Below are 24,126 nucleotides of genomic sequence, written 5' to 3' on the forward strand. Positions count from 1 at the left end.
TATAGACAGAAATAGCAGGCTTCTGTAATAACCTCAGTTATTTTGCTTATGTTTTTCTTTTGCTTTTGGATTTAGGAATATACAATTATACTAGAGAAGGCTGATTATTTGGTATGAAATGACAAAAAAAAAAATAGGTTAAGGAAACTGCTTGCAATTTTTTGTGTAACAATATAATAAATTTGCTTTTAAAAATTTCTGTATTCTTTTAGTCAGTTATCCGTATTACGGAGCCCCTAAAGGGACATGGAGGAAAAAAAAAACGTTTGCGAGATCTCGCAAAGTAAAACAGATGTCCTGATCCACACTCCTTGCTGGTTAGTGGCGGTATTGCACCACATAGTTGTTTGCCAACCGCCATTAAAAAGAAAAAGAAGAAAAAGAAGAAGAAAAAGAAGAAAAAGAAGAAAAAGAAGAAAAAGAAGAAAAAGAAGAAAAAGAAGAAAAAGAAGAAAAAAAAGAAAAAGAAAAAGAAAAAGAAAAAGAAAAAGAAAAAGAAAAAGAAAAAGAAAAAGAAGAAGAAGAAGAAGAAGAAGAAGAAGAAGAAGAAGAAGAAGAAGAAGAAGAAGAAGAAGAAGAAGAAGAAGAAGAAGAAGAAGAAGAAGAAGAAGAAGAAGAAGAAGAAGAAGAAGAAGAAGAAGAAGAAGAAGAAGAAGAAGAAGAAGAAGAAGAAGAAGAAGAAGAAGAAGAAGAAGAAGAAGAAGAAGAAGAAGAAGAAGAAGAAGAAGAAGAAGAAGAAGAAGAAGAAGAAGAAGAAGAAGAAGAAGAAGAAGAAGAAGAAGAAGAAGAAGAAGAAGAAGAAGAAGAAGAAGAAGAAGAAGAAGAAGAAGAAGAAGAAGAAGAAGACACAAAACAATGGAGGCGCAAACAGATCATCCATGGGAGAAGTTTATTCATTTCTATTTTAGTATTGGCCTGACATATAAAGACATCAAATCCGTACTTGGATGTAGACATGGATTCGACATTAGTGAGAGACATTTGAAAAGATTACTCAGGGCGAGGGGACTTTCTCGTCGTAAAGAATACAGTGATCTTGCGGTCCTGGTGGAATTCATCAGTAACGAGCTACAGTTCTCTGGTCAGCTTCATGGGTACCGGTGGATGTACGCAAAGTGCAGAGAGCATGGACTACTCGTTAAGAAGGAGGATGTGAGGTTGGTGCTGAAGGAGCTAGATCCTAGAGGAGTTTCTTTAAGGCAAGCAAGACGCCTAAGACGACGGAGCTACTTTTCGAGAGGGCCTAACTTCATTTGGCACATGGACAGCTATGACAAGCTGAAGCCATATGGCTTTTGTATCAACGGAAGCATTGACCGTTTTTTGAGAAAAATCATCTGGCTTAATGTCTATACCACGAGTAGTGACCCCAAGTTGATTGGGGGTTATTACGTTGATGCAGTCCAACGTTTAGGGGGCTGCCCTAGGATTGTGAGAGGCGACTTAGGGACTGAAAACGGCCATGTTAGAGGCTTTCAGCGGTTCCTCGTCCCGTTTCATCCAGACGGCACTGCTGATAGCTACCTGGAGGGAGCAAGCACCGCCAATCAGAGGATCGAGTGTTGGTGGGGTTTTCTGCGAAACCAGTGCGTGGAGTTCTGGATATCCTTGTTTGCAGACATCAGAGACACTGGATATTTTGACGGCGGGTTTCTGGACAAGGCTATCCTTCAGTTTTGTTGCATGGGACTGATCCAGGTGAGTTTTGACGTAAATGTGTGTGAGACTGAGGAGAGAGAAAGCTGGAGGGAGCAGGGGAGAGGAGAGAAAGAAAGGCCAATTTTGGATACGTTTTTGAACTATTTTAAGTTTACATGTATGTACAGTTCCTCCTAAATGTATTTTGTGTATTTTTAACAGGATGAACTGGAGGACACTGTCCAAGTTTGGAATGCACACACCATCAGACCATCGAAAAACATCAGTGTCCCCAGTGGTAGACCGAATGTGATGTATGCCTTGCCTCAACTCTATGGGACCAGAGACTTTCTATCCCTTGTTGAAGATGAACATATTCAGTTGTGCAAAGACGAATGTGTTTTTCGGCAGCTGATACCATGTGATCCAGATGTGTATGGACTATGCAACATCTTAATGTCGGAGTCACATCTGACTCTACCAAGAGATCCATTTCAGGCTGTGAACCTGTACAGGCACCTAAGAGAGGCCATCACTTCAGCTATTTAAGTCAGGAATATTTAAAATGCCCTGTAGGGGAACAATTAATCCCAAACCATTTTAATAGCTGATTATTCATTTAAATTATTTTTTGTTAACATTTCACAAAATGTTTTCTATGTCTTAGATGTAAATAACCATCAGTATCAGCCTGTGTGCAGTGACAAATTAATAGTGAAGATACAGTATCTGTGAATGAAGCCACACATTTTAATGTTAGTGTAGCAGAATTATTTTTTAATTTTTCTGTATCTAAAACATTTACATACATTTGAAACCCTGAGGTAATGTAAACTTTGCCAAATCTGACTAGTTTGTCAATAAAAAAAATTATACAAACTTTCAAGGTCACTTCTTGGGCAAATGCACTCACATAAAAAAATACATGTGATAGCATGAAGTTACAGTAGTACATTAGAGCAATATGATGGAAACATTGTAATAATTCAGAAGGGCATATTACACAGACAAACTCAGCTTATACATTTTGTAAACAGGAACACTGGATAGGTATCTTAGTATTGAGTTTTAAACTGCTTCTGAATAAGCAACTAACTGGCATGACTTCAAAAGGAACAATCACTAATTCTACCAGTGATTAACAATTATGTAAATAACAGAATATCACCCTTATATGCTTTTAAAAAAAGAAGTCCAGCATAGAAACTGGGTTAGATTTAAAATAATGAAACAGAAAGCTGCAGTCATTTTCAAAGTATAATTTAAAATATAAAATCTGTTAAAAAATGGTGTATTATTGCACCAGTAAAACAAATAAAGTGCATGCTGAAAAGGAAATGAGACTGCTTATCATGATGTCAGTGCATCAGATGTTTAAATGCCAATCATAAATACATAAATGATTATCAACCATACCATGAGGCCAGTTACTTCTTGGCCTAGTTAAACCTGGTCCCACATTTAAATGATGTCCATTTCTAAGTAATTGCTGGACAGGATATTGTCAAACTCTGTCCGAAATTCTGGGTAAGAACTGTATGTACATGGCACATCAATTGTAGCTCCACAGGTATGAGCAACAGGCCTTCTGTTGAGGCCAGTTTCAGCATTAAAGCTAACCATAATCTTCTCAACACATAACTGAGGAACCTGTGCAGAAGCGTAGGATTTTCTCAGCTTTTGCTTGATCAGCATTTTTCACCTAACGTTGGAGATGGTTTAAGGTTGTTTGTTCTCTTTGAGACAGCACCACCTTATTAGTTTCAAGCAATTGCATTACTCTTTTGCCCGTAGGCTTCTTTAACTCATAAACACTCAACACACTTTCCTTATCTGGTAGTTTAAACCTCACAAGTGACATGGGTGTGGAGAGGCAATCGACAATAAATTTGGGCTCTTGGAGAATTGCTTTGTGTGCCATTAGTTCTATGGCAGGCTTCATGTTGTTCTCTGGAGGTAGGAAATGGGAACCCATCCGTGTGAAAAGGTCAAGCAAGTCCTCTTGATCACTTTCATCCAGTGTTCCCTGAAGAGCCTTCTCAACAGCTGATCTCTCAATGGGAGGGAGGTAGTTGAGAAATGATGACATCAGGATGTCTGTTAACATGGTCAATTCCATTGATGCATGCTAACATAAAAGCCATTGATAGCTTTACTGGCATAACACCATGATCTACAAATCCTTTAACCCAAATCCGTCCAACTGCTTGCCATTCAGCCTCAGAAAAATCTGGCCTAAGCCTTGGAACTCGCTCTGTTTCTCCTTCACACTGTTCAAGAAATTGCTCCCAGAAGGCTGTGTACACCTCCCTAGACACTCCGGCATCATCAATAGCTTTTTCGTTGACAAAGTCCATCTTTAAAGTCATATTCATGATGCTGCTGTCAGTAAATACAGGCAAAAGATCATCAACAACCTTTATCCTGCAAACTGAAGCACGCCGTGTGGTCTGGGGACTTCCTGGGTTGCTGTCTGTTGGCATGTGGCTGCTTGAATGAGAGGGCAAATTGAAATTTAGCCCACTGTCCAGCTAGAAGAACAAAACACACAATTAAAAATCAGAATTGTCAAAGAATAAAGCAGAGGCCAAAGTATCCTAAATTTTGGCATGTTTGTTACAAGGTTACTGATTACCAACTAGGTTATCTATGCGCCTAAGATGTCATAATGTAAAAACAATGTTATTCATGTGAAGATACCTGGCAGTGGAGTCACACCAGAGTATGGTGTTTTCAGACGTCAACTAGAGCGCACCAGAGTTCGGCTAGAGCTAAACTGAGACCATCTCTTCAGGCGGCACTAGTTTATTAAGCATTAGAGTGCGATTGTGCTATCATACTGTGTCAAACTGGACCATATTTAAGTCAATCTAAATTTAGATTGACCTAAAGATCGAGGTGAGAAAAAACACCCTAAGATAAGAATTCCTTTAATATCCCAAAGCAGCAAAATTTGGGTTCTAACAAAGCTTAAAACTACAGCCTATTTCTTCAAAAAATGCTTTATTGGATTTATATCACATTTGTAATTAAAGTGAGAATGCATCAAACATTAGAAGATATTGGGAGATATATTGGAAGATATTAATTTATTTTATTTATTTCTCTGATTTCTTTTTCACCGACAATTTTTATTTCTCCCCACTAGGGGGTTCTGTAGCACCCTCAGCCCCCTGGGGCCTTCATCTCAAGCATCTTTTTATGAGACCATGTTACAAACTGCACCCCTTCTCACACTGGTTTCTGTTCAAAATTTGTGATCTCCTACCACAATAATAGTTAACACTGATGACATCAATTTGCTTGAAGTGGTGTGTCTTACCTGGGCAGCTTGCACTGCTTCCTCGTGTATGGACTGCTGCTCATCCAGGTTAAGCAGGCCATCACCTGAAGGGAGTAGAAGCTCTATCACCTGTGTAGGAGCACCACCCAACTCTGTCCTCTGAAGAATACAATAAAAGACAGCAGATACATCAACCCTAAAATCAGATTTATTTTCAAAAAAGTTTTTCATAATTACTTTTGTACATGAGCATAACTTCCAGTCAACATCAGGAACACTCCAGACAATGTTAAGAAGTCCACTTAGGTTTTAGGATAAAAATGAAAATATTTTACATATTAGAGACATAACAGTACAATAAAGTTATAAGTCAAAGATAAAATTGCTGCACAATTCCAGTAATTAGACGAAAGGACTTAACTGACTCCCAATTTCATTAAAGATAAAAATTTGTATTTGTTTTTAATACCCCATCAAACATGTGATATTAAAATTCAAAACATCCATCCATCCAACCATTTTCTGACCCGCTAAATCCTTCATGGGGTCGCTGGGCTCTATCTCCAGCATTCACTGGGTGAGAGGCGGGGGGTTCACCCTGGACAGGTCGCCAGTCTGTCGCAGGGCAACACATAGACACAGGACAAACAACCATTCACGCACACACTCACACCTAAGGACAATTTAGAGGAGCCAGTTAACAGTCATGTTTATGGACTGTGGGAGGAAGCCAGAGTACCCGGAGACAACCCATGCATGCACAGGGAGAAAATGCAAACTCCATGCAGAAAGACCCAGGATTGGATTTGAGCCCAGAACCTTCTTGCTGCAAGGCAACAGCGCTACCCACTGTGCAACCCCAAAATTTATATCTTTATTAAGAAATTGTAAACAAAATATTACCTGTGTGTCATCCTCAACATGTTTTAAATTGATAACCACCACATCATCGTCCGAATTCCACACAAGTGTATCTGCCTCGTCAAACAAGGGGCCCGGTTCCGGTAAAGTGACGTCACTCGTGTTTTCTCTTCCGTCAATGCTGCTATTTTTTATGTCTGTTGGGGTTGACTGAAAGGGATGTGATGGACCTGGACTTTGTGCTGTCTCATCCTCAGATATTTTCCTTAACCTTTTTGATCTTTGTTGCATCTGAAAACAAATCAAAGACACAGTGCTTTAATTTCTTCAGTAGTAATCAAAAAAATAAATGCTGTGTAACAATACATGTTAAAACACAAAATCTATTAAAGGGGTGGTTGAACATACTGACAAATTGACCTATGTAATAATACTTAGTCATATGAATATGACTATTCCCTTCATTCAGCAGCACCTGACGTTTTTTGAACCATGAAGCAGCTCAGTAAACACAATGGAGGTGAACGCACGTTCCTCAAAACTTAAACACATCATCCAACAACTACAATACTTACCTCACTGTATATATAGATGGACAATTGTAATAAAGTTAGGGACAAGAGTCACTAACTTTATTAGTGACTCTTGTCCCCTTAACATCTGTCCATGTCAGTATCGTTATATTATTTATTACAAATATATGTGCATATACCTGGGCGCTTCCGTCACTATCAGTTGAATATGAACTATCCTGCAGATCTGTGATGACTGACTGAGATCCATCTTCAAACTGACCATTTTCCTCAGATGAGTGATCTTTTGGAGCTCCCTCTTTAGTACAGATGTAAAATCTGAGAAGTTTTAGTTTAGTTTGTTCATACATTTGGCCAACAGTGTGATTAAAGGGAATCTTGTTCCTTTTAAAATCGCAGATGTCAAACGTGAAGTCTTCAGCTCGCCCTTTTGTGGACTGCCCATCAGGAAAAAATAGTTCTTTTCCTAATTCCATGATCTGAGCAACAGTAGCTGTTTTTGCCATTGTAGAATGTCTCGTGCCTCCACCACTGTTGGTCCGTACTTGACTGTATCCATTAATGCCAAAATGAAGCCATCCAATTTCAACCTTTCTTGAAGCCTTCTCTCCTGCCCTATTTCTTTCTCTGGCCATGGTATTTTGGAGTTCGTCTGGGGTTCCACTCGGTGATCCTCTTGTCTTTGATTTCATTTTGCGTGCCCCTATTTTATATTTCAATCTCTCTAAAAGAGTGTCTTTACTGATGCTTTGGCACTGTGTTTGTTCACAGAAAGATAGCACAGCTACTCTATCACCATATGTGTTTATGTATTTCGACATTTGCTCATCACTCATGATGCACAACACTGCTTTGTCAACCTGCAAACAGAAGAGAGAAACACTAGTGTCAGTACAGTGCATTGTATCTATTTTGATGAATCTGAAATTTTTTTTATACTTTGCTTATTAAGATGCATCAAGACAATCAGAAATCTAGTTTAGTGCAAATTACATGCCATTTATGTATTCCCATGTATTAACTTATTCAGTGTAGTTGCAGATTGTTCTAGAAAAAGTTTTAAAAGCCCTATAAAATATACTGTGTTAGCATTCGTTCTGACACAAGTCAACTTTTGTGCATTAAATAATTTCATTAATCACTGCAATTAATGCGCCATTTAATTTGGAAGATGAGGATTCCTTGATTCAGCATGGAAAAATTAAAAACATCTGTGGTTGACGTTCTCCATTTCATGGCACAAAAACATTGTGCGTCCAGGTTATCTCAACCTGAAAAAAGCGAAAACCTGACCCTGTGTGAGTTAAGCTATATAACTAAAATTCCACCTATAACCAAGTATCTTATAGACAGGTATAGATTTATCTATGAATTTGCATACACAACCCATTTATGAATGAATGCATTTAATCAATTTATCCTTATGGTTAATCATTTAAAATAAATATTTAATTTGCTGACTTGAATATCAATTATTCAAATTTATTTGAAATGTACTCTACATTAATTAATGTATGTTTCAGAAAGGTAGTCATCCTAATAAAGTAAAAAAAAAAAGTGTCACAGACCTTTATATAGTTGTTAGTTGTTATTTATTTTATAGTTTTACTCTGATGCTTGATAAAATAGTCAAGAAATGCAGATTGGAAAGGATTCCAACTGCTTGCAAGGTGTACTTTGCTAAATAAATTCAATTCGATTAAATTTAATTTATATAGTGCCAATTCATTAAAACATGTCATCTTAAGGCACTTTACAAAGTCAAATTCAATCAGATTATACAGATTGGTTATAATATAAATTTCCTATATAAAGGGAACCAGTTGATTGAATCAAAGTCTTGATAAGCAGCTTTCCCTCCTGAAGAAGCGTAAAACCACAGGGAGAGTCGTCTGCATTGTCCATGGCTTTGCAGCAATCCCGCATACTGAGCAAGCATGAAGCGACATTACACTGTAAATAAAGCTCACCAGGACAAGCTTTGCTCTTTAAACCACCCGTGCCTGAAAACATGTCGGCTCTATTAATTTCACAAATTTTATACTATGATAAATCACTGGCAAGGAACGTTAACAAGCTGGTAATGACGATACAGGTTTTCGGAAATAAAAATCAACCAGACTTGACAGTCAACAGTATGCTCGACCAGCCAGGGAGTTCAAAGTTACCAGTTTTATCCTCTACTAGTGATGGGTCGGGCAACACCGATGCGTCGGCGCATGTGTCTGTCTCATAGAGCGAAACCTGTGTCGACGTGCGTATCGCTACGGAAAAGTCACGTGACCGAAACAGTTCCTGTATCGGTCACGTGACCGATGTTTCGAACTGATTGACAAGCCTTTATAAGGATGCGCATCTGCCAAAACAATCTTGCGTGTTTTGCGAATATAAAATTCATCAAAAATTATGGAGCTTCCTCAAGCAAAAAGAAAGGTTTGTCCCGTGTGGGACCACTTTGATGTCATTTCGGAAAATAAGGTATTTGTTTTAATGTCCTTGTTTCATCCTGTTCCTCTCAGAGTTTCCACTTGATTCATGTACTAAAATACTATTTTTTTTTTTAAGATGACCTTTGGGAACATTTTGATCTCGAAGTGGGGAGCAGACCAAAAGTGCCACAGCAGATGCCATCCTTGAGGTGCAGAGATACATGGCAGAGGGCAATATTGCGAGGTCCCAGGATCCTCTTGTATATTGGAAAAACTAAAGGACGGTTTATCCAAACCTCTTCCGCCTGGCCTTAAAATTGTTGTGCACTCCAGCTTCATCTGTGCCGTGTGAGCGGGTGTTTTCCACAGCTGGAGAACTAATATCAAAAAAGCGCAACAGACTGAATTTCAAAACTTATTTTTTTTAATAAAAATTTGTAAAAAAAAAAAAAAAAAAATACCAGTGAACAAGCATCTTCATTTACTACATGTTTACTTAGACCTAGACTTAGACTTGACTTTATTAATCCCTTGGGATTACTCCCTTCGGGAAATTGTATTTCCAGTAGCAGGAAAAATTGCACATACAAGAAAATAGAGGATGTTTAGACACAGTATATACAATAGAAAAATAAAATCAATTAAATAAGGTGTAGGAAGATGTATTGGGGGATGAGGATAGACAAATAAATACAGATTAGAGATTATTAAATTATGATGCAGGTTCTCATTATTCATTGACTGTGTCTAAAATATCAAATATGTTTTAATAATAATACAATGCATCATACAATGAATTGCATCATATTAGTGAATATAATAGGTCATCAAATCAGTGTCAGTTAACTCTGTCAACTAGGTTGCCTGTAGGGATTTTTAATGTCCAGCAGGTGTCAGTATTCAGTGACACAGTATCGACACAGTATCAATACAGTTTGGTAATGTGTCGAAACGTTTCATGACGCCTCATCAACCCATCACTATCCTCTACTCAAGTTTCATGATATCATGTTAACATTGTTATTAGGCTATCAAGTATGCATTCACTATAATTGCACGAAACAATTATGCATTTCTACAATTCTACGAATAATACCAATATTAGCTAACGATAGCATGCTATTCACGAAGCTATTCACTCTACTTTCGTCACGAATGCCTTGTTGCTAAATTTACGTCAGGTTATTTAATGGATTGTTTACTGACCTTGTCTCTCTTCATTCGTGTAATGTCGTCTTTTGGGACTTCTCTAGAAATTAAGAACCTCTCCAAATCGTCCTCCATGGTTGTAGCTGACACATGGGCGTTTTATCCTTTTCGCTTTGCGCCTCCGCTGTTGTGTGTCTGGTTTACTTCCGGTTCGCCCCCGTATGTTCAATTTCCGGTTTGCCGACGTAGAAAACCTTTTTTTAATCTTTTCAAATGTCTCTCACTAATGTCAAATCCATGTCTGCAGCCGAGTGTGGATTTAATGTCTTCATATGTCAGGCCAATACTAAAATAGAAATGAATAAACTTCTCCGATTGATGATCTGTTTGCGCCTCCATTGTTTTGTGTCTGTTTACTTCTTCTTCTTCTTCTATTTAATGGCGGTTGGCAAACAACTATGTGGTGCAATACCGCCACTAACCAGCAAGGAGTGTGGATCAGGACATCTGTTTTACTTTGCGAGATCTCGCAATACGTTTGCGAGATCTCGCAAAACGTTTGCGAGATCTTTTTTTTCCTCCAAGTCCCTTTAGGGGCTCCGTAGTTATTGAATAACATATCAACTTTAAAATGTCAAAATAGGACATTCCAAATTATGGTATCATAGCTGAAGAAAGTAAAAACCCTGCCTAGTTTTCCTTAATCCTGTTCACATAATCAAGTGATTATTATTTAGATAACACCTTAAGTTTGTTCTTTGTAGACCTTTAAGTGAATTTTTTGTATGTATGTTTACAAAGGAGATGGAAAAACATATGACCGAAAACCATAAACAATAGGAAAAATAGTATCACAGTCGGGAATGGATTTTATGTTTGAGAAACAAAGTTTATCTTGAATAACATGTGGTCAAATGATGTTTTAGATAATTTAGCACAATTGGTAAAGACAATGAAACCCTTACATTTCTAACAGTTTTATAAGTATACACTTTCCATGACTTTGCTTTTTACCAGAAGATTTTAAAAACCTATGTGTATGTTATGCTCAGCTTGGATCAGTTTGAGTGGTAATAAATTCAGGTCAAAAAAAGAAAGTTTTCAAGCTTTTTATGTTTTTCAGGAAGGAATTTGAAAGTGTCAGTTCCAACAAATAAAAACTGAATAATTGATGCATATCCTTTGATTTATGTATTCAAACATCATGAACCATAACATACAGCTCCATGAACTATAGTGTCAAAACTAATCATCTGAAAATAAGTGACTACAACTAATACAATTAAATACAGATGAGCAGTTGTGCACTCCATAAATGGTAGGTAGACAAATATGGTGACATCCATGTAGATTTTTAATAAATTTGCAAAGACAGAATACAGCTAATTGTCATGTAATCACAACAGGTGTTTTCCTTAATGCAGTTGCTTGAGATCTTCAACATTCTGAATCAATGACACAAAAATGTCTGATCCAAACTTAAGAAGCTTCTAGGGCTTGAACTCCAGAGGTTTCTTTACCGACACCATCAAATGTTTCCCAGAGGGTTCCAAACAACTTCAGGTTCAATAGGCAAAAATCAATGACTTCTGACAAATAATTATGTCAAAATTTTGTTTTATAAAAAAAACCCTGCACATCTTCAGCCTTATGAGCAGGCTTTTGCTGGCACTCCCTGATCTGTCCCAGAAGCATGATCCATACCATTAGTCCATTTGCGCATGCACAACCAGATATACATCTGGGTCGCCCTCGATTTTATTTTGTAAAAAAGATCTAAATTACATTTTTCTCTCCCCAAAAATAGTAAGCTCAGTAAATTATAATGTGATAAAGGTTGATAATGTATTCCCTGAGAAGATAAATGCCTTAAAATCCTTTCTGTGTAATCACTCGTACAGAAAATGGGATCATAGGCTTCTTCCGGGAGCTAACTTTTTCGGCTTTGGATATAAACATAAATCTAGTCTTTTTGGGTTTTATGTTTTGCTTTTGCATTAACATTATTGTATGTAGTGCGTGTCCTAAAGAAAGAAACAACTAACATGCAGAAAAACTTGGTTTAATCATATTTTGCGGACTGCTCTGAGCATGTCTGATGATGTCAGACAAGCAGTTTAACTGAGAAAATGTAAAAATCAACAGTCTCAGAAAAGTCATAAAACATTTTTTTAAAGATTTACATTCGCATTATTCAGTGAGTTAAGGATAGACACATTTTAGACCTTTCTGACAGAGGTAAAAGCTCATATTAATAAAAGGGCGACAGAGGGAAATTCATCACTAAATCATAGGACTTCCACTTCTTAGTGGGGTAGGATGATTTGATACAATTAGATGTGTGTGGTGTGTGGAGTGTGTTAACACTGTCTGTGGAAACTTTGTGACTACTGCTAAAGAAATGTTTAAAAATTGAGTGAAACAAATGCAAATACATATATTTTCTTAGCTCAGATGAAGACACAAATTTTAAACTTGAACAACTGGCCCAGATGCATTTTGGTCTTATGTAATTTTGGTTTTGTAGAGTTCCTCAAAATAGTTCTGTGTAACTGGTATTTCATTTTTTCAGCTAAGCCTATCAAATACAAAACTGCAGACTCAATGATCAAAAAAGGTCTGCCTGGGATTTGAGTGAGCTTCTTAAAAGCAGGAGACCTGTGTCAAGTTTAAGACTTCTGCTTGCACAGCAAATGTTGTGGTAAATTCAAATACTACTAAGTGTTTGTCTTTCACTATTAAGGTTTTGCTTTAAGAGAGCCATCACCATGAGTGCTGTGGTTTTCCTCCTGCTCTTCCTGGCAATAGCTGATGTTTCTGTGGTGAGTTTCAGTCTGCAGAGCTGAACATTTTCCAATTCAGATTGGCTTCACAGACCTTACTATATACAAATGAAGAGCAATGTGTCAGATTATCATTAAAACCTGCAATTGAAAAATATATAAATGAGAGCATCTTTTAAGTTGAAACTTTGTTCCTGTTTGTGTTGCAGAGTGTGCCAATTGACAACGAATATAACATTGGTGAGTAACGTATAAGAGCCATTTGATGGAAAGATCTTTATATCTGATCGATTCTTTCTGTTTTATCCAGATGAGTCAGTGGGTGATTCTAAAACTCCCCCAAGACCTAAAGCTGACTTTGGTAAGGTCATTAACCTGCCTCCAAGTATAAACTTATGCTTATGTAACATGAAGAAATGTTTGGTTTGAAAAACATTTTTCTGACTACACATAAACTCTGCAAAGTTTTACGTTTATAGCTATAACTTTACAAGTTGCAGCGAAAAAATGTATATATAAAATTATTAAAAACTATTTAAAAATGTGATCATCAAAATGAATCACGCATACTACCTTTTAAGAAATGTATTGCCTTTTTCTGTGTTACAGAAACAGCTGTGCTGTATGATGACATTGCAAAACCAAAAACTTTAAGCAGGAATGCAGACCCTTGCACTGCTAAAGGGTGCAAGTGGCCAAAATCAGGATCCTATGTTTACGTGCCCTATTTCATCTCTGAAAGTTACTGTAAGGATCTCTGATTTTACATTTTACTTATAAGAAACCTGTTTAGACATGATTAGGTTTTAACTAACCTCTCTGTAGCTCAGAAAGAGCGCAACATCATCATCAGAGGACTGCAGAGCTTCAATGTATCTACCTGCATTCGCTTTGTCCCCTGGAAGTGTGGTGATCGAGATTTCATCTACATTGAAAATAAAGATGGGTAGGAACACACAGCTAAGACAACAGAATACGCATAAACTATTTAATCATGTCACAATTAACTTTATTGCCAGTGGTGTCAAAAGTACATACATTTTTTACTTAAGTAGAAGTATAGATACTGCAGTTTAAAAAAAACTTTAAAAAGTATCAACTTGACCTCTTTACTCAAGTAAAAGTTAAGTATGTGCTCCAAAAACTACTTAAAGTATAAAAGTATAAAGTAACCTTTAAAAAAAACAGCCAGATGCCACTATATGAATCAAAAGCTCAAAAATTCTTTGAGATAGGGCCGAGGATGAGGGAGGTCTTGTTGGTCTCCATCTCCTGATATGCTCTGGCCTGTGTCCGACCTTTCAGACATTTCGACATCTCTTTCTGTTTCCAACATTGTAGCATGGCATAGAAAATTCGCGTTTGCAGTTAGTGGAACACCTGCTTGTTTCTGATGATTTCCTTTGGCGTCAGCACGAATTTTACAAATAGCTAACCAATTTGTGTTTACGTTATATGACTCATCCAATTACACCAGTTTTCACTAGATGTGGATGGCCCCAATGATCTGCATTGGATGGCGCAAATGACGTGAGATAAATATTTATAAATATTAAACCGAAGCCAAGAGTAACGAGTAAGTTTGTATTAAAAAATGTAAGGAATAGAAAGTACAGATACTTGTTTGAAAATGTAATGAGTAGAAGTCAGAAGTAGGAAGAAAAATAAGTAATGGAATAAATTATAGATTCCTAAAAAGTGTACTAACGAAGTATTTGTACGTCATTATTTGACACCTCTGACTTTTGCACATCTAAGTGATGGCATCCATAATATTGGCTGATTAGATTGAAATAAAAATATTTAATGAATAATTGTCTATGTTCATTAAACCTAACAGTTATCCTATATAACTAATGACCTGCTAATGATTTGTAAAGACAAATGCTATATAATTATGTAATTAGACTACTCTTTAGTTAGTTACTTAGTAGGTATGCAAGTCAATGATTAATGAAATATTCTATAGTTGACTGAACAAACTTTTTATTGTGGAATAAAAGAACAGGCTCCCCGATCTGAAGCTTAGAAAATGTTGGCTGTTTGTCACAGTAAGTTAGAATACATTGACATACTGTCTCTTTGGCATCAAAAACCTTCCATATTTACTCTTCATATTATCTCCTTGGCAGACTGGTTGCTGTTGTGTCCTTTACCCTTTACAACAAAAAACAAATGTTTTGTCTTTTTATCTTTTAGCTGTTGGTCCTATGTGGGGCGCCAGGATGGAGGACAGTACATTTCTCTTAACAAAGGAGGCTGCTTGCACCAAAGTGTTGTGCAGCATGAGGTTATTCATGCTCTTGGTTTCAATCATGAGCAAGTTCGCTCCGACAGAGACACCTACGTCCGAATCCTCTTTGAGAACATTTTACCTGGTTAGTTTGCTGACGGCTGTAAATTGACACATATTTTTATGTGAAAGTGATCCTTTCAGATTTATATCATCCTCATCTGTTCTGGATTTTTGGTAGATAAGAAATTTGCTTTCGAAAAGATAGAGACAAACAACTTGGGAACACCTTATGACTTTAACTCCGTCATGGAGTACAGGAAGTAAGTTTTATTACAATTTATGGTTTTGCATGAAGATAAATTATTTTTATTTTCTGTTGATGAAGTTGTATTTATTCAACATTTGCTCAAATGACTTAAGAAACTTTTGTGAATGCAAAATGGTCAATTACTGTAAACAGATTGTAAAATTATCAGTAATAACTGACTGCATTTTTAAGTGATGCCTTCTCCAAAAATGGAAAACTAACCATCGTTGCCAAGTGCAATCCTAACCTTAAGTTTGGAACCGCCAAGGAAATGAGTGCCAATGACATCCTTCGTATCAAAAGACTTTATGAATGCTGTGAGTATCCTGTTGACAACTATACTGTCAGTAACTAACGTACCAAATAATTTTTTTTTGTTTTTGTTTAACAGAATTCCCTGCATTGAAGTGGACAAGATCCCATTGATCAGAGATGGCAGAACTTTCCCTCTTATGTTTCACAGAGATGCACATAAATACATTAATTCTTGCCTTAAGGTCGATGTCAGCTTAAAAATAATTCTCATTCTTTGCTTAACTAATGCTTTCATATTGATTAGTTCTTCTGATGCACCTATCTAAAGCCTACTCCATTATTCATACTTTTTTTTTTAATCAAAATAAAAGTAGTGATTAAACAGAATGTTTTTGTAAAAGACATTTATATTACAATATGCCTATGAAAATATAATACTCAATTTTAAAAGGATTTTAAAATTTCATGTTAAGAAAGAAAATGTAGTGAAAGAAAAAAAATGCTTTTCTGATGTGTAATAAAATAAAGCATGCAAAAGAGCTAATCAATTACTGTATGTCTTACGATGAGAACATAAAAATATTCTTTGGCAATAGCTTTAAATAATTCTTCTATTTTCACTCCTGTTGATCATTTATTTTGTATATTACAAATAAAAACAAAAAAAATATGCATTATATAACCCATGCCGTTTGGGACTTTTTTATCTTGTCTTTCTTTGAATTATACTGGCTAGACTTTAACCTACTGTCAGTTCTGACAGAACCACGCAAAACCTAGATTAATTCTTTAACTATTTATAAACTTTGTACATGTACAATAGCCACTATTCCATTGCCATGGCTTATTGCTGCCACCCACTTGACTGAAGGTGTAGTGCAGTTTTTTCAGAATGATCTTTATAAATGGGAAGACCAGGATAATTATTTCCCCAGGATTCCTTACAACCAGGGTAAACCCCCCTGGGTGACCCCTAAACTGAAAGTCCTCCTGAACCAGAAGAAGAAGGTTTTCAACTCAGCGGACAGAGAGGAGCAGCTTAGAGTTCAGCAGGAGATCAAATTGAGGATCAGGGTGGCAAAGAGGGACTATGGGAGGAAGATGGAGGAGATTTGATATGCTGTGCAATAACCTGGTTCTCTATACCTCACACCTAGTGCAATACTATATATATAAATATCCATTTATATATAAACCCATTCACCTTTTTCTTCCTTTGGCACATTATTCTGATGTAACAAGTACAATTCTCCATTGAGAGATCAATAAAGTCAATCAATCAATCAATGCTGCTAAGGGGGAAGCTGGAGGACAAAAATCTGCTTGCCTGGACCATCAACTACCTACTTGACCGCCCTCAGCATGTGCGGCTGCATGGCTGGTAGTCAGAGGTGGCAGTCTGCAGCACCAGGGCCCCCCAGAGCACAGTTCTGTCTCAGTTTCGCTTCACCCTCTACACCTCGGACTTCACCTACAACACGGACAGCTGCCACCTCCAGAGGTTCTCAGATGACGCCATTTTGGGTTGTGTGTCAGAGGGGAACCATCAGTGAGAAGAACCCCACCTCAATCCCCCTTGAACATCCAGGAGAGGAGATACACACTGTGGAGAGTTTTAAATACCTGGGTGTTCAGGTCAACAATAAACTGGACTGGACTCTGACGCCCTGTATAAGAAGGGCTAGAGCCGCCTCCACCTCCTGAGGAGGCTGAGGTCCTTTGGAGTGAGCAGACCCCTGCTTAAAACCTTCTATTACTCTGGGGTTGAAGAAAATGTTTTTTTTCTTCAACATCTTGACATCTTCAGTTTCACTAAAAGATAAACAATAAAAATCTCCCCCCAATTGAACTAAAACCATGTCACATTACTGTCATTATTATTAAGGTCTAGATGTTCAGGAAACCACTTTTAACAATAATATTAAATAGATAATAATAAATAGATGGAAAAGGACATTTAGCTTGCAAAACAGACTTTAATTATTCATTTCTAAAACATAAGAAGCCATTGCATTTTTTCATATTTATTTTGGATATAGCATTTACAAAAAAATAAAAATCAAACCTTTACATTTGTTTAGCTCTTTTCTTTCACTTATTTATCTCTGTTGAAGTACAGTCTGATGTAATATCCCTAATCAGAAGAAGGCCATTCAGGTAATATCTCTTTTGGAACCTGTCTACTCCAGATTTTCTACACAATAATTTCTTTAAATATTTACTTCTGACTTGGAAAGTTTGCAGATGTATGATTTCCCAGTGCTTTGACATCATGTCTTTTGGTGCAGCATATCCAGATGTCTGTGCTAATACCGATAAAATGAGGATCCTGGATGAAAAAAAATAGAATGAATACTGTTAATGATAGATATCTTTATTAAATTATATAATTCTATACATATTCACATAATAGATAAAATGTGGAGTATGTTTTTAACTTACTGCATCTGTAAAGCTTGTTGACACGAATAATGTCATTGGTGCTCATTTGACGGGCGTTTCCAAACGCGGGGGCAGGATCTCCCTTTGCTTCGATGGTTGGCAACCCATTCTTGGAGAGGGCATATCTTACAAAAAAAATAAAATAAAAAAAACAGAGCACATTTTTCAATTACAAAATTGAAAGTGTGATAGAATTTAGCAAATTTCTGAAATAAAACCTATAAGTCAACAAAAGTAGGGCACTAAAAAAATTATTAAGTATAACATAAGAAACTTTCTAAAGCCGAGAACTGACACTATATTAACAGAAATGAATGGGCAAATAAACTATTGATGAAATACAGCTGTGTTAAAGTTTTGAGATTGGTTACAGATGGGATTTGTCAGGCTCAACAACCTAAGACAAAGTTGTTGTGGAACCAAATATTTACATCTTGAAAAGAGATGGGCAAATTCTTTTAAATGCCAATATATAATGCATTAAATTAAATCTAGAGGGGATGAAGGCATACTTAGGTTTTTTTTTGGAGGTGTCAAGGTTTTTTTTCATTTAAGTAATTAAACAATAAAAACAAAATTTTTGTCTTGATCTTTTTTTTTTTATTTAAAATGAAATTCTAAATACACCAAAAGAATTCTACCACTTTAGGTTTTTGCTTATGAGTTCAGGTGGAATAAAAATGTTTTTTTTTATTTTCCTTTACATTCCAAACTTGAATTACGGTTAAGAAATTAAAACCAAGACTAAAAGATCAAGATCTTTCATGCAAGTTACTAAAACCAGGGTCACCAAAGAAATAGGGTGAGGAACTCTATCATACAGGGAGGCTCAGAGTAGAGCTGGCAGTTAACACCATCAATAGAAGTCAATAGAGAAAGTTTCTGCATCGGAACAGGATTACATTGTTTTGCATGAATTTCAAATTTGAAAGACTCACTTGTTGTAATGCATGACAGAGCTAAAGTCATAGGGAGTTTCCAAGTTGTTTGTCCTCTTCTTTTGGAAATTGTATTGCTGTTCTGTTGATAAATCAGGAGACAATTTTATACATGTTAAAGTTGATCTTATTTACAATTAGAGAATTGTAAATTTCAGAATATAAACTTAAAAATTAAGCTGCTAACTTCGCTTAATGTTGTTGAAGAGAATTCTGACGTATCTGTCTCTGTCTGAGCGGACCTGGTCATGGTTGAATCCAAGAGCATGAAGAATCTCATGTTGCACAGTCGAATATCTTACGCATCCTCCTCTCTCAAGGGAGATGTACTGTACTCCTTTCTGACGGCCTATGTAAGACCAGCACCTGAGATGTGCCACAAGAAAATAAAACAGAAAGGATCAAACTGACATAGACTTTAATCCTGAAAAAATATACTAAGTGTATTAAATTATATTTCACATCTTTAAGACCTTTTAACATGATTGCCTTTTTTTCTTCTAATACATTATATACATTGTTATTGTGTTTGAACAGTTATTAAAAACTGACTTGTATTCTTAAAATGTAACAAATGGGGACCTAGTAGGGTAGTGAATACAAAAATGAGATGAATAAAATAAGTTATATGAAATTATGAAGGTATAATCACCTCATGAACAGAGATAAAATAATTGAACTTTATCTCACATTGGAGAAATGTAACTTTGCATTTAACCCATCCCCTTGGGGAGCAGTGTGGGGTTAAGGGTCTTGCTCAGAGACTCAGAGAGACAGTCTGTAGGAGTGGGGCTCAAACTCAGAAACTCAGGGTTCCAACACCTATGCCCAAATCACTATGCCCTAACCACTAGGCTGCTTGTCCCCTATTAATCTATCATTTAAAGAAAAATCGGTTGCACTGGCATATTGTCAGATTACCTGCCACTTGTTGGCATTGACGAGGATGTTAACTGTGATATAGCTCTCAGTTTTTGGGGTAATCCTACAATCGGTGGTCCTAATGACCCTTTGCGCTTCTAAAAGGATGGTTCTGGTTGCTCTCAGAGTAGGTTAAAACTTGGCTCCATTAAAGCAACACTAAGTAACTTTTCAACATTCATAAAACCTTGGACCGACCCTCCAGTCTGCCTGTGCAAATAGACAGACAGACAGACAGATAGATCTATAGGCTAAAATAAAATATTGATTTGTTTTCCTACCCAGAGTTAGGTTGAGTAAAGAAAGAGATGTAATTTCGAACACTGGGATTCCAGGGGATAAAACGAATGCAGGTTGTCTGGTTGAAGCTCCGCATGCCTCTAATGATGATGTTCTGCTCCTCTTGGGCTACACATAATTGAAATACATTAAAATTGTGTTCAATAAATCTATTGAAACGGTTTCTTTAGAATAGCTCATGTGAACTTAGATTGTTAAAATTAGAACAGCTTACTGTAGTCTGGGGAAATGTAATAAGGCACGTAGACATAACGTCCTTCTTTGGGCCACTTGCAGCCTTTTTCACTGGCAGTACATGGCTCTGCATTCTTGTACGTCGTATCTGCTACAGCAATGTCTCCATGCAGCACAGGCATTCCTTTTTCAGCAAATAAAAAAAAAGATTTTAGATAGCAAAAATAAATAAGTAAAAAATAAGAAAAGGCTGTAAGATTATCTTTTACATATTAGGTTGCATCACTTAATATAGATTTTAGCAAGACTGAAAAATTGAAGTAATATAGCTTGCCAATAAAGAGTGAAAGAAAGATGTCTTGAAATTATCTGTAAAACTGTCCAATGTGAATTTCCAATTGAATACACTTAAATACAACATTCTTTTTTAACCAAGATCACCCTAAAAGTAGACTGCAAGATTGTAAAAGAAATTAACAAAAAACATCATAACTCTACATATAAAAGGCCATGGTTAACATGGGAAAATTTATGCCTTTTTGACACAACGAGACAGGAAAATTTTAACTTAATAGTTTAACTTAATGAAAGTTATGAACTGGATTGCTAACCAGGAGGTGACATTCACTTTTTTGCTCATCAACCATCAGCCTGTTTAGTGTTTATTTCAAAGTTCACAGCCACCCAGTATTTTGCTTTCAACAATTTTGTTGTTGGAAATTATGTTTAATACTATTAAACATAGATTTTTAAAGCTGATTATGGCAATATAAGTATACTTAAACTTTTTAAATGTGAATAACCACTGTACATATCAATACGATATAAAATGTATAATACTACAGGTCATTATCAAGTATTGGGTTTCAGTGTAAAGCCAGTCATTCTCGACCTGCTCTGTCCCACTTTTTTAACAATACCATCCCCACCGGTTCATGTGTTCTCCATAGGGACTGCCTGACTAAAGTGACATCTGTCAAGGTATGCACAGGAGGCTACTCATGGGGAGTCCAATTTTGCATATGTCTCTAGCTAACTAACTGTTTATTATTTCAGATGCTATTTAAGAATTACAATAAAACATTTGTATGAAATCCGTCCAACAAACAGGCTAGCTGGAGGGCTTATGCAACCTTCCAGTGCATTTGGTGGCTTGGCAGAGGTTAATCTTAAGCCCTGTTGATGACAAAGGGCAGCTCTGCTGGACTTAGACATGGACCTGGAATAGGTCTAACTTAACAACTCCTACTTTATTTGTATGGAGACCTGATTGGGCCTAATAAACAGCTCCCATGTTCCGTGAGGTTTCCTCAAAGTGAACAATTATGAATATGGTTGAATGCCTTTAACCTGTCCAAAAAACACATGTTGGGCAAACTCCAATGAACCCGCAAGTATCTTGCATGTTGGTAGAGGCAGTGTTTCCTGACGGAGAAAAAAAAACACACGGGTCCTCCTGCAGTCGAAGTAAAACCATCTGAGGGACTTTTCTCTCCTGAACCCAAGTTGCATTGGTCATCCAGGCAAGCTAAGAAGTGTGATCTCTGGTCTCTGTTCACAAATAAGGTCCCCAACAGCACAGTGGGGTTGGCCAGAAGGGGGACCTCCAACCCAGGTTGCGAGTCCAGGAACACTACTCCTGATTAATGGGCACATACACTATATTGCCAAAAGTATTTGCTCACCTGCCTTGACTCACATATGAGCTTAAGTGACATCCCGTTCCTAATCCATAGGGTTCAATATGACGTCGGTCCACCCTTTGCAGCTAGAACAGCTTCAACTCTTCTGGGAAGGCTGTCCACAAGGTTTAGGAGTGTGTTTATGGGAATTTTTGACCATTCTTCCAGAAGCGCATTTGTGAGGTCGCACACTGATGTTGGACGAGAAGGCCTGGCTCTCAGTCTCCGCTCTAATTCATCCCAAAGGTGTTCTATCGGGTTGAGGTCAGGACTCTGTGCAGGCCAGTCAAGTTCATCCACACCAGACTCTGTCATCCATGTCTTTATGGACCTTGCTTTGTGCACTGGTGCACAGTCATGTTGGAAGAGGAAGGGGCCAGCTCCAAACTGTTCCCACAAAGTTGGGAGCATGGAATTGTCCAAAATTTATACACCTGTGGCCATGGAAGTGATTGGAACACCTGATTCCAATAATTTGGATGGGTGAGCAAATACTTTTGGCAATATAGTGTATGTTGAAGAGGCGCGTCAGCAACAACAGCTGCACATCATCCATAGACCTGAGATATTCAGAGAACATCTGATTCACCCCCAAAAGCCTTTACACCAAAGAGCTTTCTGACCCCTACAGCGAATTGAGCCTAGGTAATAAGACTCCGAACACTCGCCTCTGCTTCTACCACGCAATGTTTGATTGGTGGGATGACGAGACCCCTTAAAGCACTCCTTTCACAGTTTAACCACGTGCTCAATGAGGTCATCAGCTCCTTCAATCTCTCTGCAAATAGCATTAGCAAAGCACTGACTTGCTTTTCAGAGGTGCTGGTCAGTTTAACAGAACCTCTTTGAGGTCAACCAACAGTCCACCCCACCCCCCACTTGTTTTTGCCTCTGTAACTATTTGGGCAGGGGAGCCGGTTGCTGCCTCAGGAGCCCTCTGTGCCAGCTGGGCTTGTGAGAGAGCCCCATAGTAGTAGTTTATATTTTTCAAGTTTTAAAATTGAAAGTCCTGCAGACCATATTTTTAAGTCTAATAGTAAATTAATAGAATTAAAATCAGTGTCTTACTTATATCAAGTTTGGGTATTGGGACAGCGTCCGTGATCTCATCTGAGGGTAAAATAAGAAAAACTTCAGATATTACATATTTACACATGTCAGACCTCATTAAGCTCAGTTCTTAACTTACCTGTTTGACTTTTTATTTCAGCCGGTCCACTCTACAATACAGATACATAAAATTACACATGACAAATAATTTTCAAGCAATTCATAAGCTTATATTTTAGATTTTCTCCCTGACTCCATAATGATAACATATCTACAGTATGTCTGAAAACACTTTTTTTGCCAAATAAGCTGTTTTTGTTTCAAATGGTGTGATATATATTATATATATATATATATATATATATATATATATATATATATATATATATATATATATATATATATATATATATATATATATATATATATATATATATATATATATATATATATATATATATATATATAAAATGGCACTGAGAATGACAGCAAGGAATTTAAATTCAATAATCCAAAACTTACCAGACAGACATCCATTACAGAGAAAAAGAGGAAGAATAGAAAAGTTGAGGTCATGATGATGGTCTCTGAAGTTCTATATCAGATCTTTATATGTGGTGAGTCTTGTTGTTGGAGTTGAGAAAGAAAAGAAATGTTTACCTGAAGAACAAAGACTCTGAATACCATTTAATGTTCATCTGCTCTCTGTTTATAAGCAGTTTGGAGCGTAGTTTAAAGATCCTTTTAAGGTCAAACATTGAGCCCTGAAAAGGGGAAGTAACAACATGATACAGTTTGTGGCAATTGTGGAATTACATAAAACTAAAATAGCTGTATGGTTATGCTTGTCACCTCGTTTAATCACACGGTTTTTAACCCTACGTTATTTTCTCTTCACAGTTTTAGTAAAGAGACTCCTACTCAGTCTATTTGCATTGATCGATGTCATCTGCATTTTTCATAGCTATAAAAGGTCTGTTGTTTGTTCCTTCAAGATAGAGATAGACAATTCTGGGAAAATTACAGGTTTTAGCTGATTTGGTTTAACAAGGTAAATGCAAAGATAGACTGTTGATAATTTATTTATACATGGATTCTTACACCATCACAAAACTGCTATTTGTCAGAACTTTGTGCAATTAAAG

At 36.8% G+C, this 24,126-nt stretch overlaps 4 protein-coding genes across 4 annotated transcripts; 2 read left to right on the forward strand and 2 right to left on the reverse strand.

Annotated features, from left to right (window-relative positions):
• The first annotated feature begins 849 nt into the window (after window positions 1-849).
• Window positions 850-2,187, forward strand: LOC119775483. Its single transcript, XM_038273508.1, has 2 exons — window positions 850-1,698; window positions 1,861-2,187. Exons 1-2 carry the CDS (start codon window positions 856-858, stop codon window positions 2,185-2,187), a joined length of 1,170 nt encoding a protein of 389 aa, XP_038129436.1. The 5' UTR covers window positions 850-855.
• An 845-nt stretch (window positions 2,188-3,032) lies between these two features.
• On the reverse strand, window positions 3,033-10,049 carry LOC119775569. The gene is made up of 5 exons (XM_038273626.1): window positions 9,951-10,049; window positions 6,495-7,175; window positions 5,825-6,073; window positions 4,961-5,080; window positions 3,033-4,169 (listed from the first exon to the last, which is right to left on the reverse strand). Exons 1-5 carry the CDS (start codon window positions 10,026-10,028, stop codon window positions 3,693-3,695), a joined length of 1,605 nt encoding a protein of 534 aa, XP_038129554.1. The 5' UTR covers window positions 10,029-10,049; the 3' UTR covers window positions 3,033-3,692.
• Window positions 10,050-12,455: 2,406 nt separating this feature from the next.
• Window positions 12,456-16,132, forward strand: LOC119799063 (high choriolytic enzyme 1-like). The gene is made up of 9 exons (XM_038308801.1): window positions 12,456-12,715; window positions 12,886-12,916; window positions 12,987-13,037; window positions 13,286-13,423; window positions 13,502-13,622; window positions 14,876-15,054; window positions 15,151-15,232; window positions 15,412-15,536; window positions 15,611-16,132. Coding segments are annotated over exons 1-9 (783 nt in total). The 5' UTR covers window positions 12,456-12,661; the 3' UTR covers window positions 15,613-16,132.
• A 1,429-nt stretch (window positions 16,133-17,561) lies between these two features.
• On the reverse strand, window positions 17,562-23,644 carry LOC119799336 (low choriolytic enzyme-like). Its single transcript, XM_038309207.1, has 9 exons — window positions 23,504-23,644; window positions 23,121-23,151; window positions 23,000-23,041; window positions 20,290-20,433; window positions 20,057-20,183; window positions 19,042-19,220; window positions 18,855-18,936; window positions 17,917-18,041; window positions 17,562-17,803 (listed from the first exon to the last, which is right to left on the reverse strand). Exons 1-9 carry the CDS (start codon window positions 23,555-23,557, stop codon window positions 17,781-17,783), a joined length of 807 nt encoding a protein of 268 aa, XP_038165135.1. The 5' UTR covers window positions 23,558-23,644; the 3' UTR covers window positions 17,562-17,780.
• Between the last annotated feature and the right edge of the window lie 482 nt (window positions 23,645-24,126).

This window comes from Cyprinodon tularosa, unplaced genomic scaffold (assembly GCF_016077235.1).
Source record: "Cyprinodon tularosa strain WSP-4 unplaced genomic scaffold, ASM1607723v1 ctg100, whole genome shotgun sequence".
NCBI classification, from domain to species: Eukaryota; Metazoa; Chordata; class Actinopteri; order Cyprinodontiformes; family Cyprinodontidae; genus Cyprinodon; species Cyprinodon tularosa.

Coding starts and splice junctions, on each gene's coding strand:
- LOC119775483 (XM_038273508.1), top strand. CDS start 856: ATGGAGGCGCAAACAGATCATCCATGGGAGAAGTTTATTCATTTCTAT. Junction 1,699..1,860: donor GTTGCATGGGACTGATCCAG/GTGAGTTTTGAC, acceptor TATTTTTAACAG/GATGAACTGGAGGACACTGT.
- LOC119775569 (XM_038273626.1), bottom strand. CDS start 10,028: ATGGAGGACGATTTGGAGAGGTTCTTAATTTCTAGAGAAGTCCCAAAA. Junction 7,176..9,950: donor CACGAATGAAGAGAGACAAG/GTCAGTAAACAA, acceptor TTCTGTTTGCAG/GTTGACAAAGCAGTGTTGTG. Junction 5,081..5,824: donor ATGTTGAGGATGACACACAG/GTAATATTTTGT, acceptor TGTATTCTTCAG/AGGACAGAGTTGGGTGGTGC.
- LOC119799063 (XM_038308801.1), top strand. CDS start 12,662: ATGAGTGCTGTGGTTTTCCTCCTGCTCTTCCTGGCAATAGCTGATGTT. Junction 13,424..13,501: donor TTTCATCTCTGAAAGTTACT/GTAAGGATCTCT, acceptor ACCTCTCTGTAG/CTCAGAAAGAGCGCAACATC. Junction 13,623..14,875: donor TACATTGAAAATAAAGATGG/GTAGGAACACAC, acceptor TTTATCTTTTAG/CTGTTGGTCCTATGTGGGGC.
- LOC119799336 (XM_038309207.1), bottom strand. CDS start 23,557: ATGACCTCAACTTTTCTATTCTTCCTCTTTTTCTCTGTAATGGATGTC. Junction 23,152..23,503: donor CTGTAATGGATGTCTGTCTG/GTAAGTTTTGGA, acceptor TCTGTATTGTAG/AGTGGACCGGCTGAAATAAA. Junction 17,804..17,916: donor CAACAAGCTTTACAGATGCA/GTAAGTTAAAAA, acceptor TTTTTCATCCAG/GATCCTCATTTTATCGGTAT.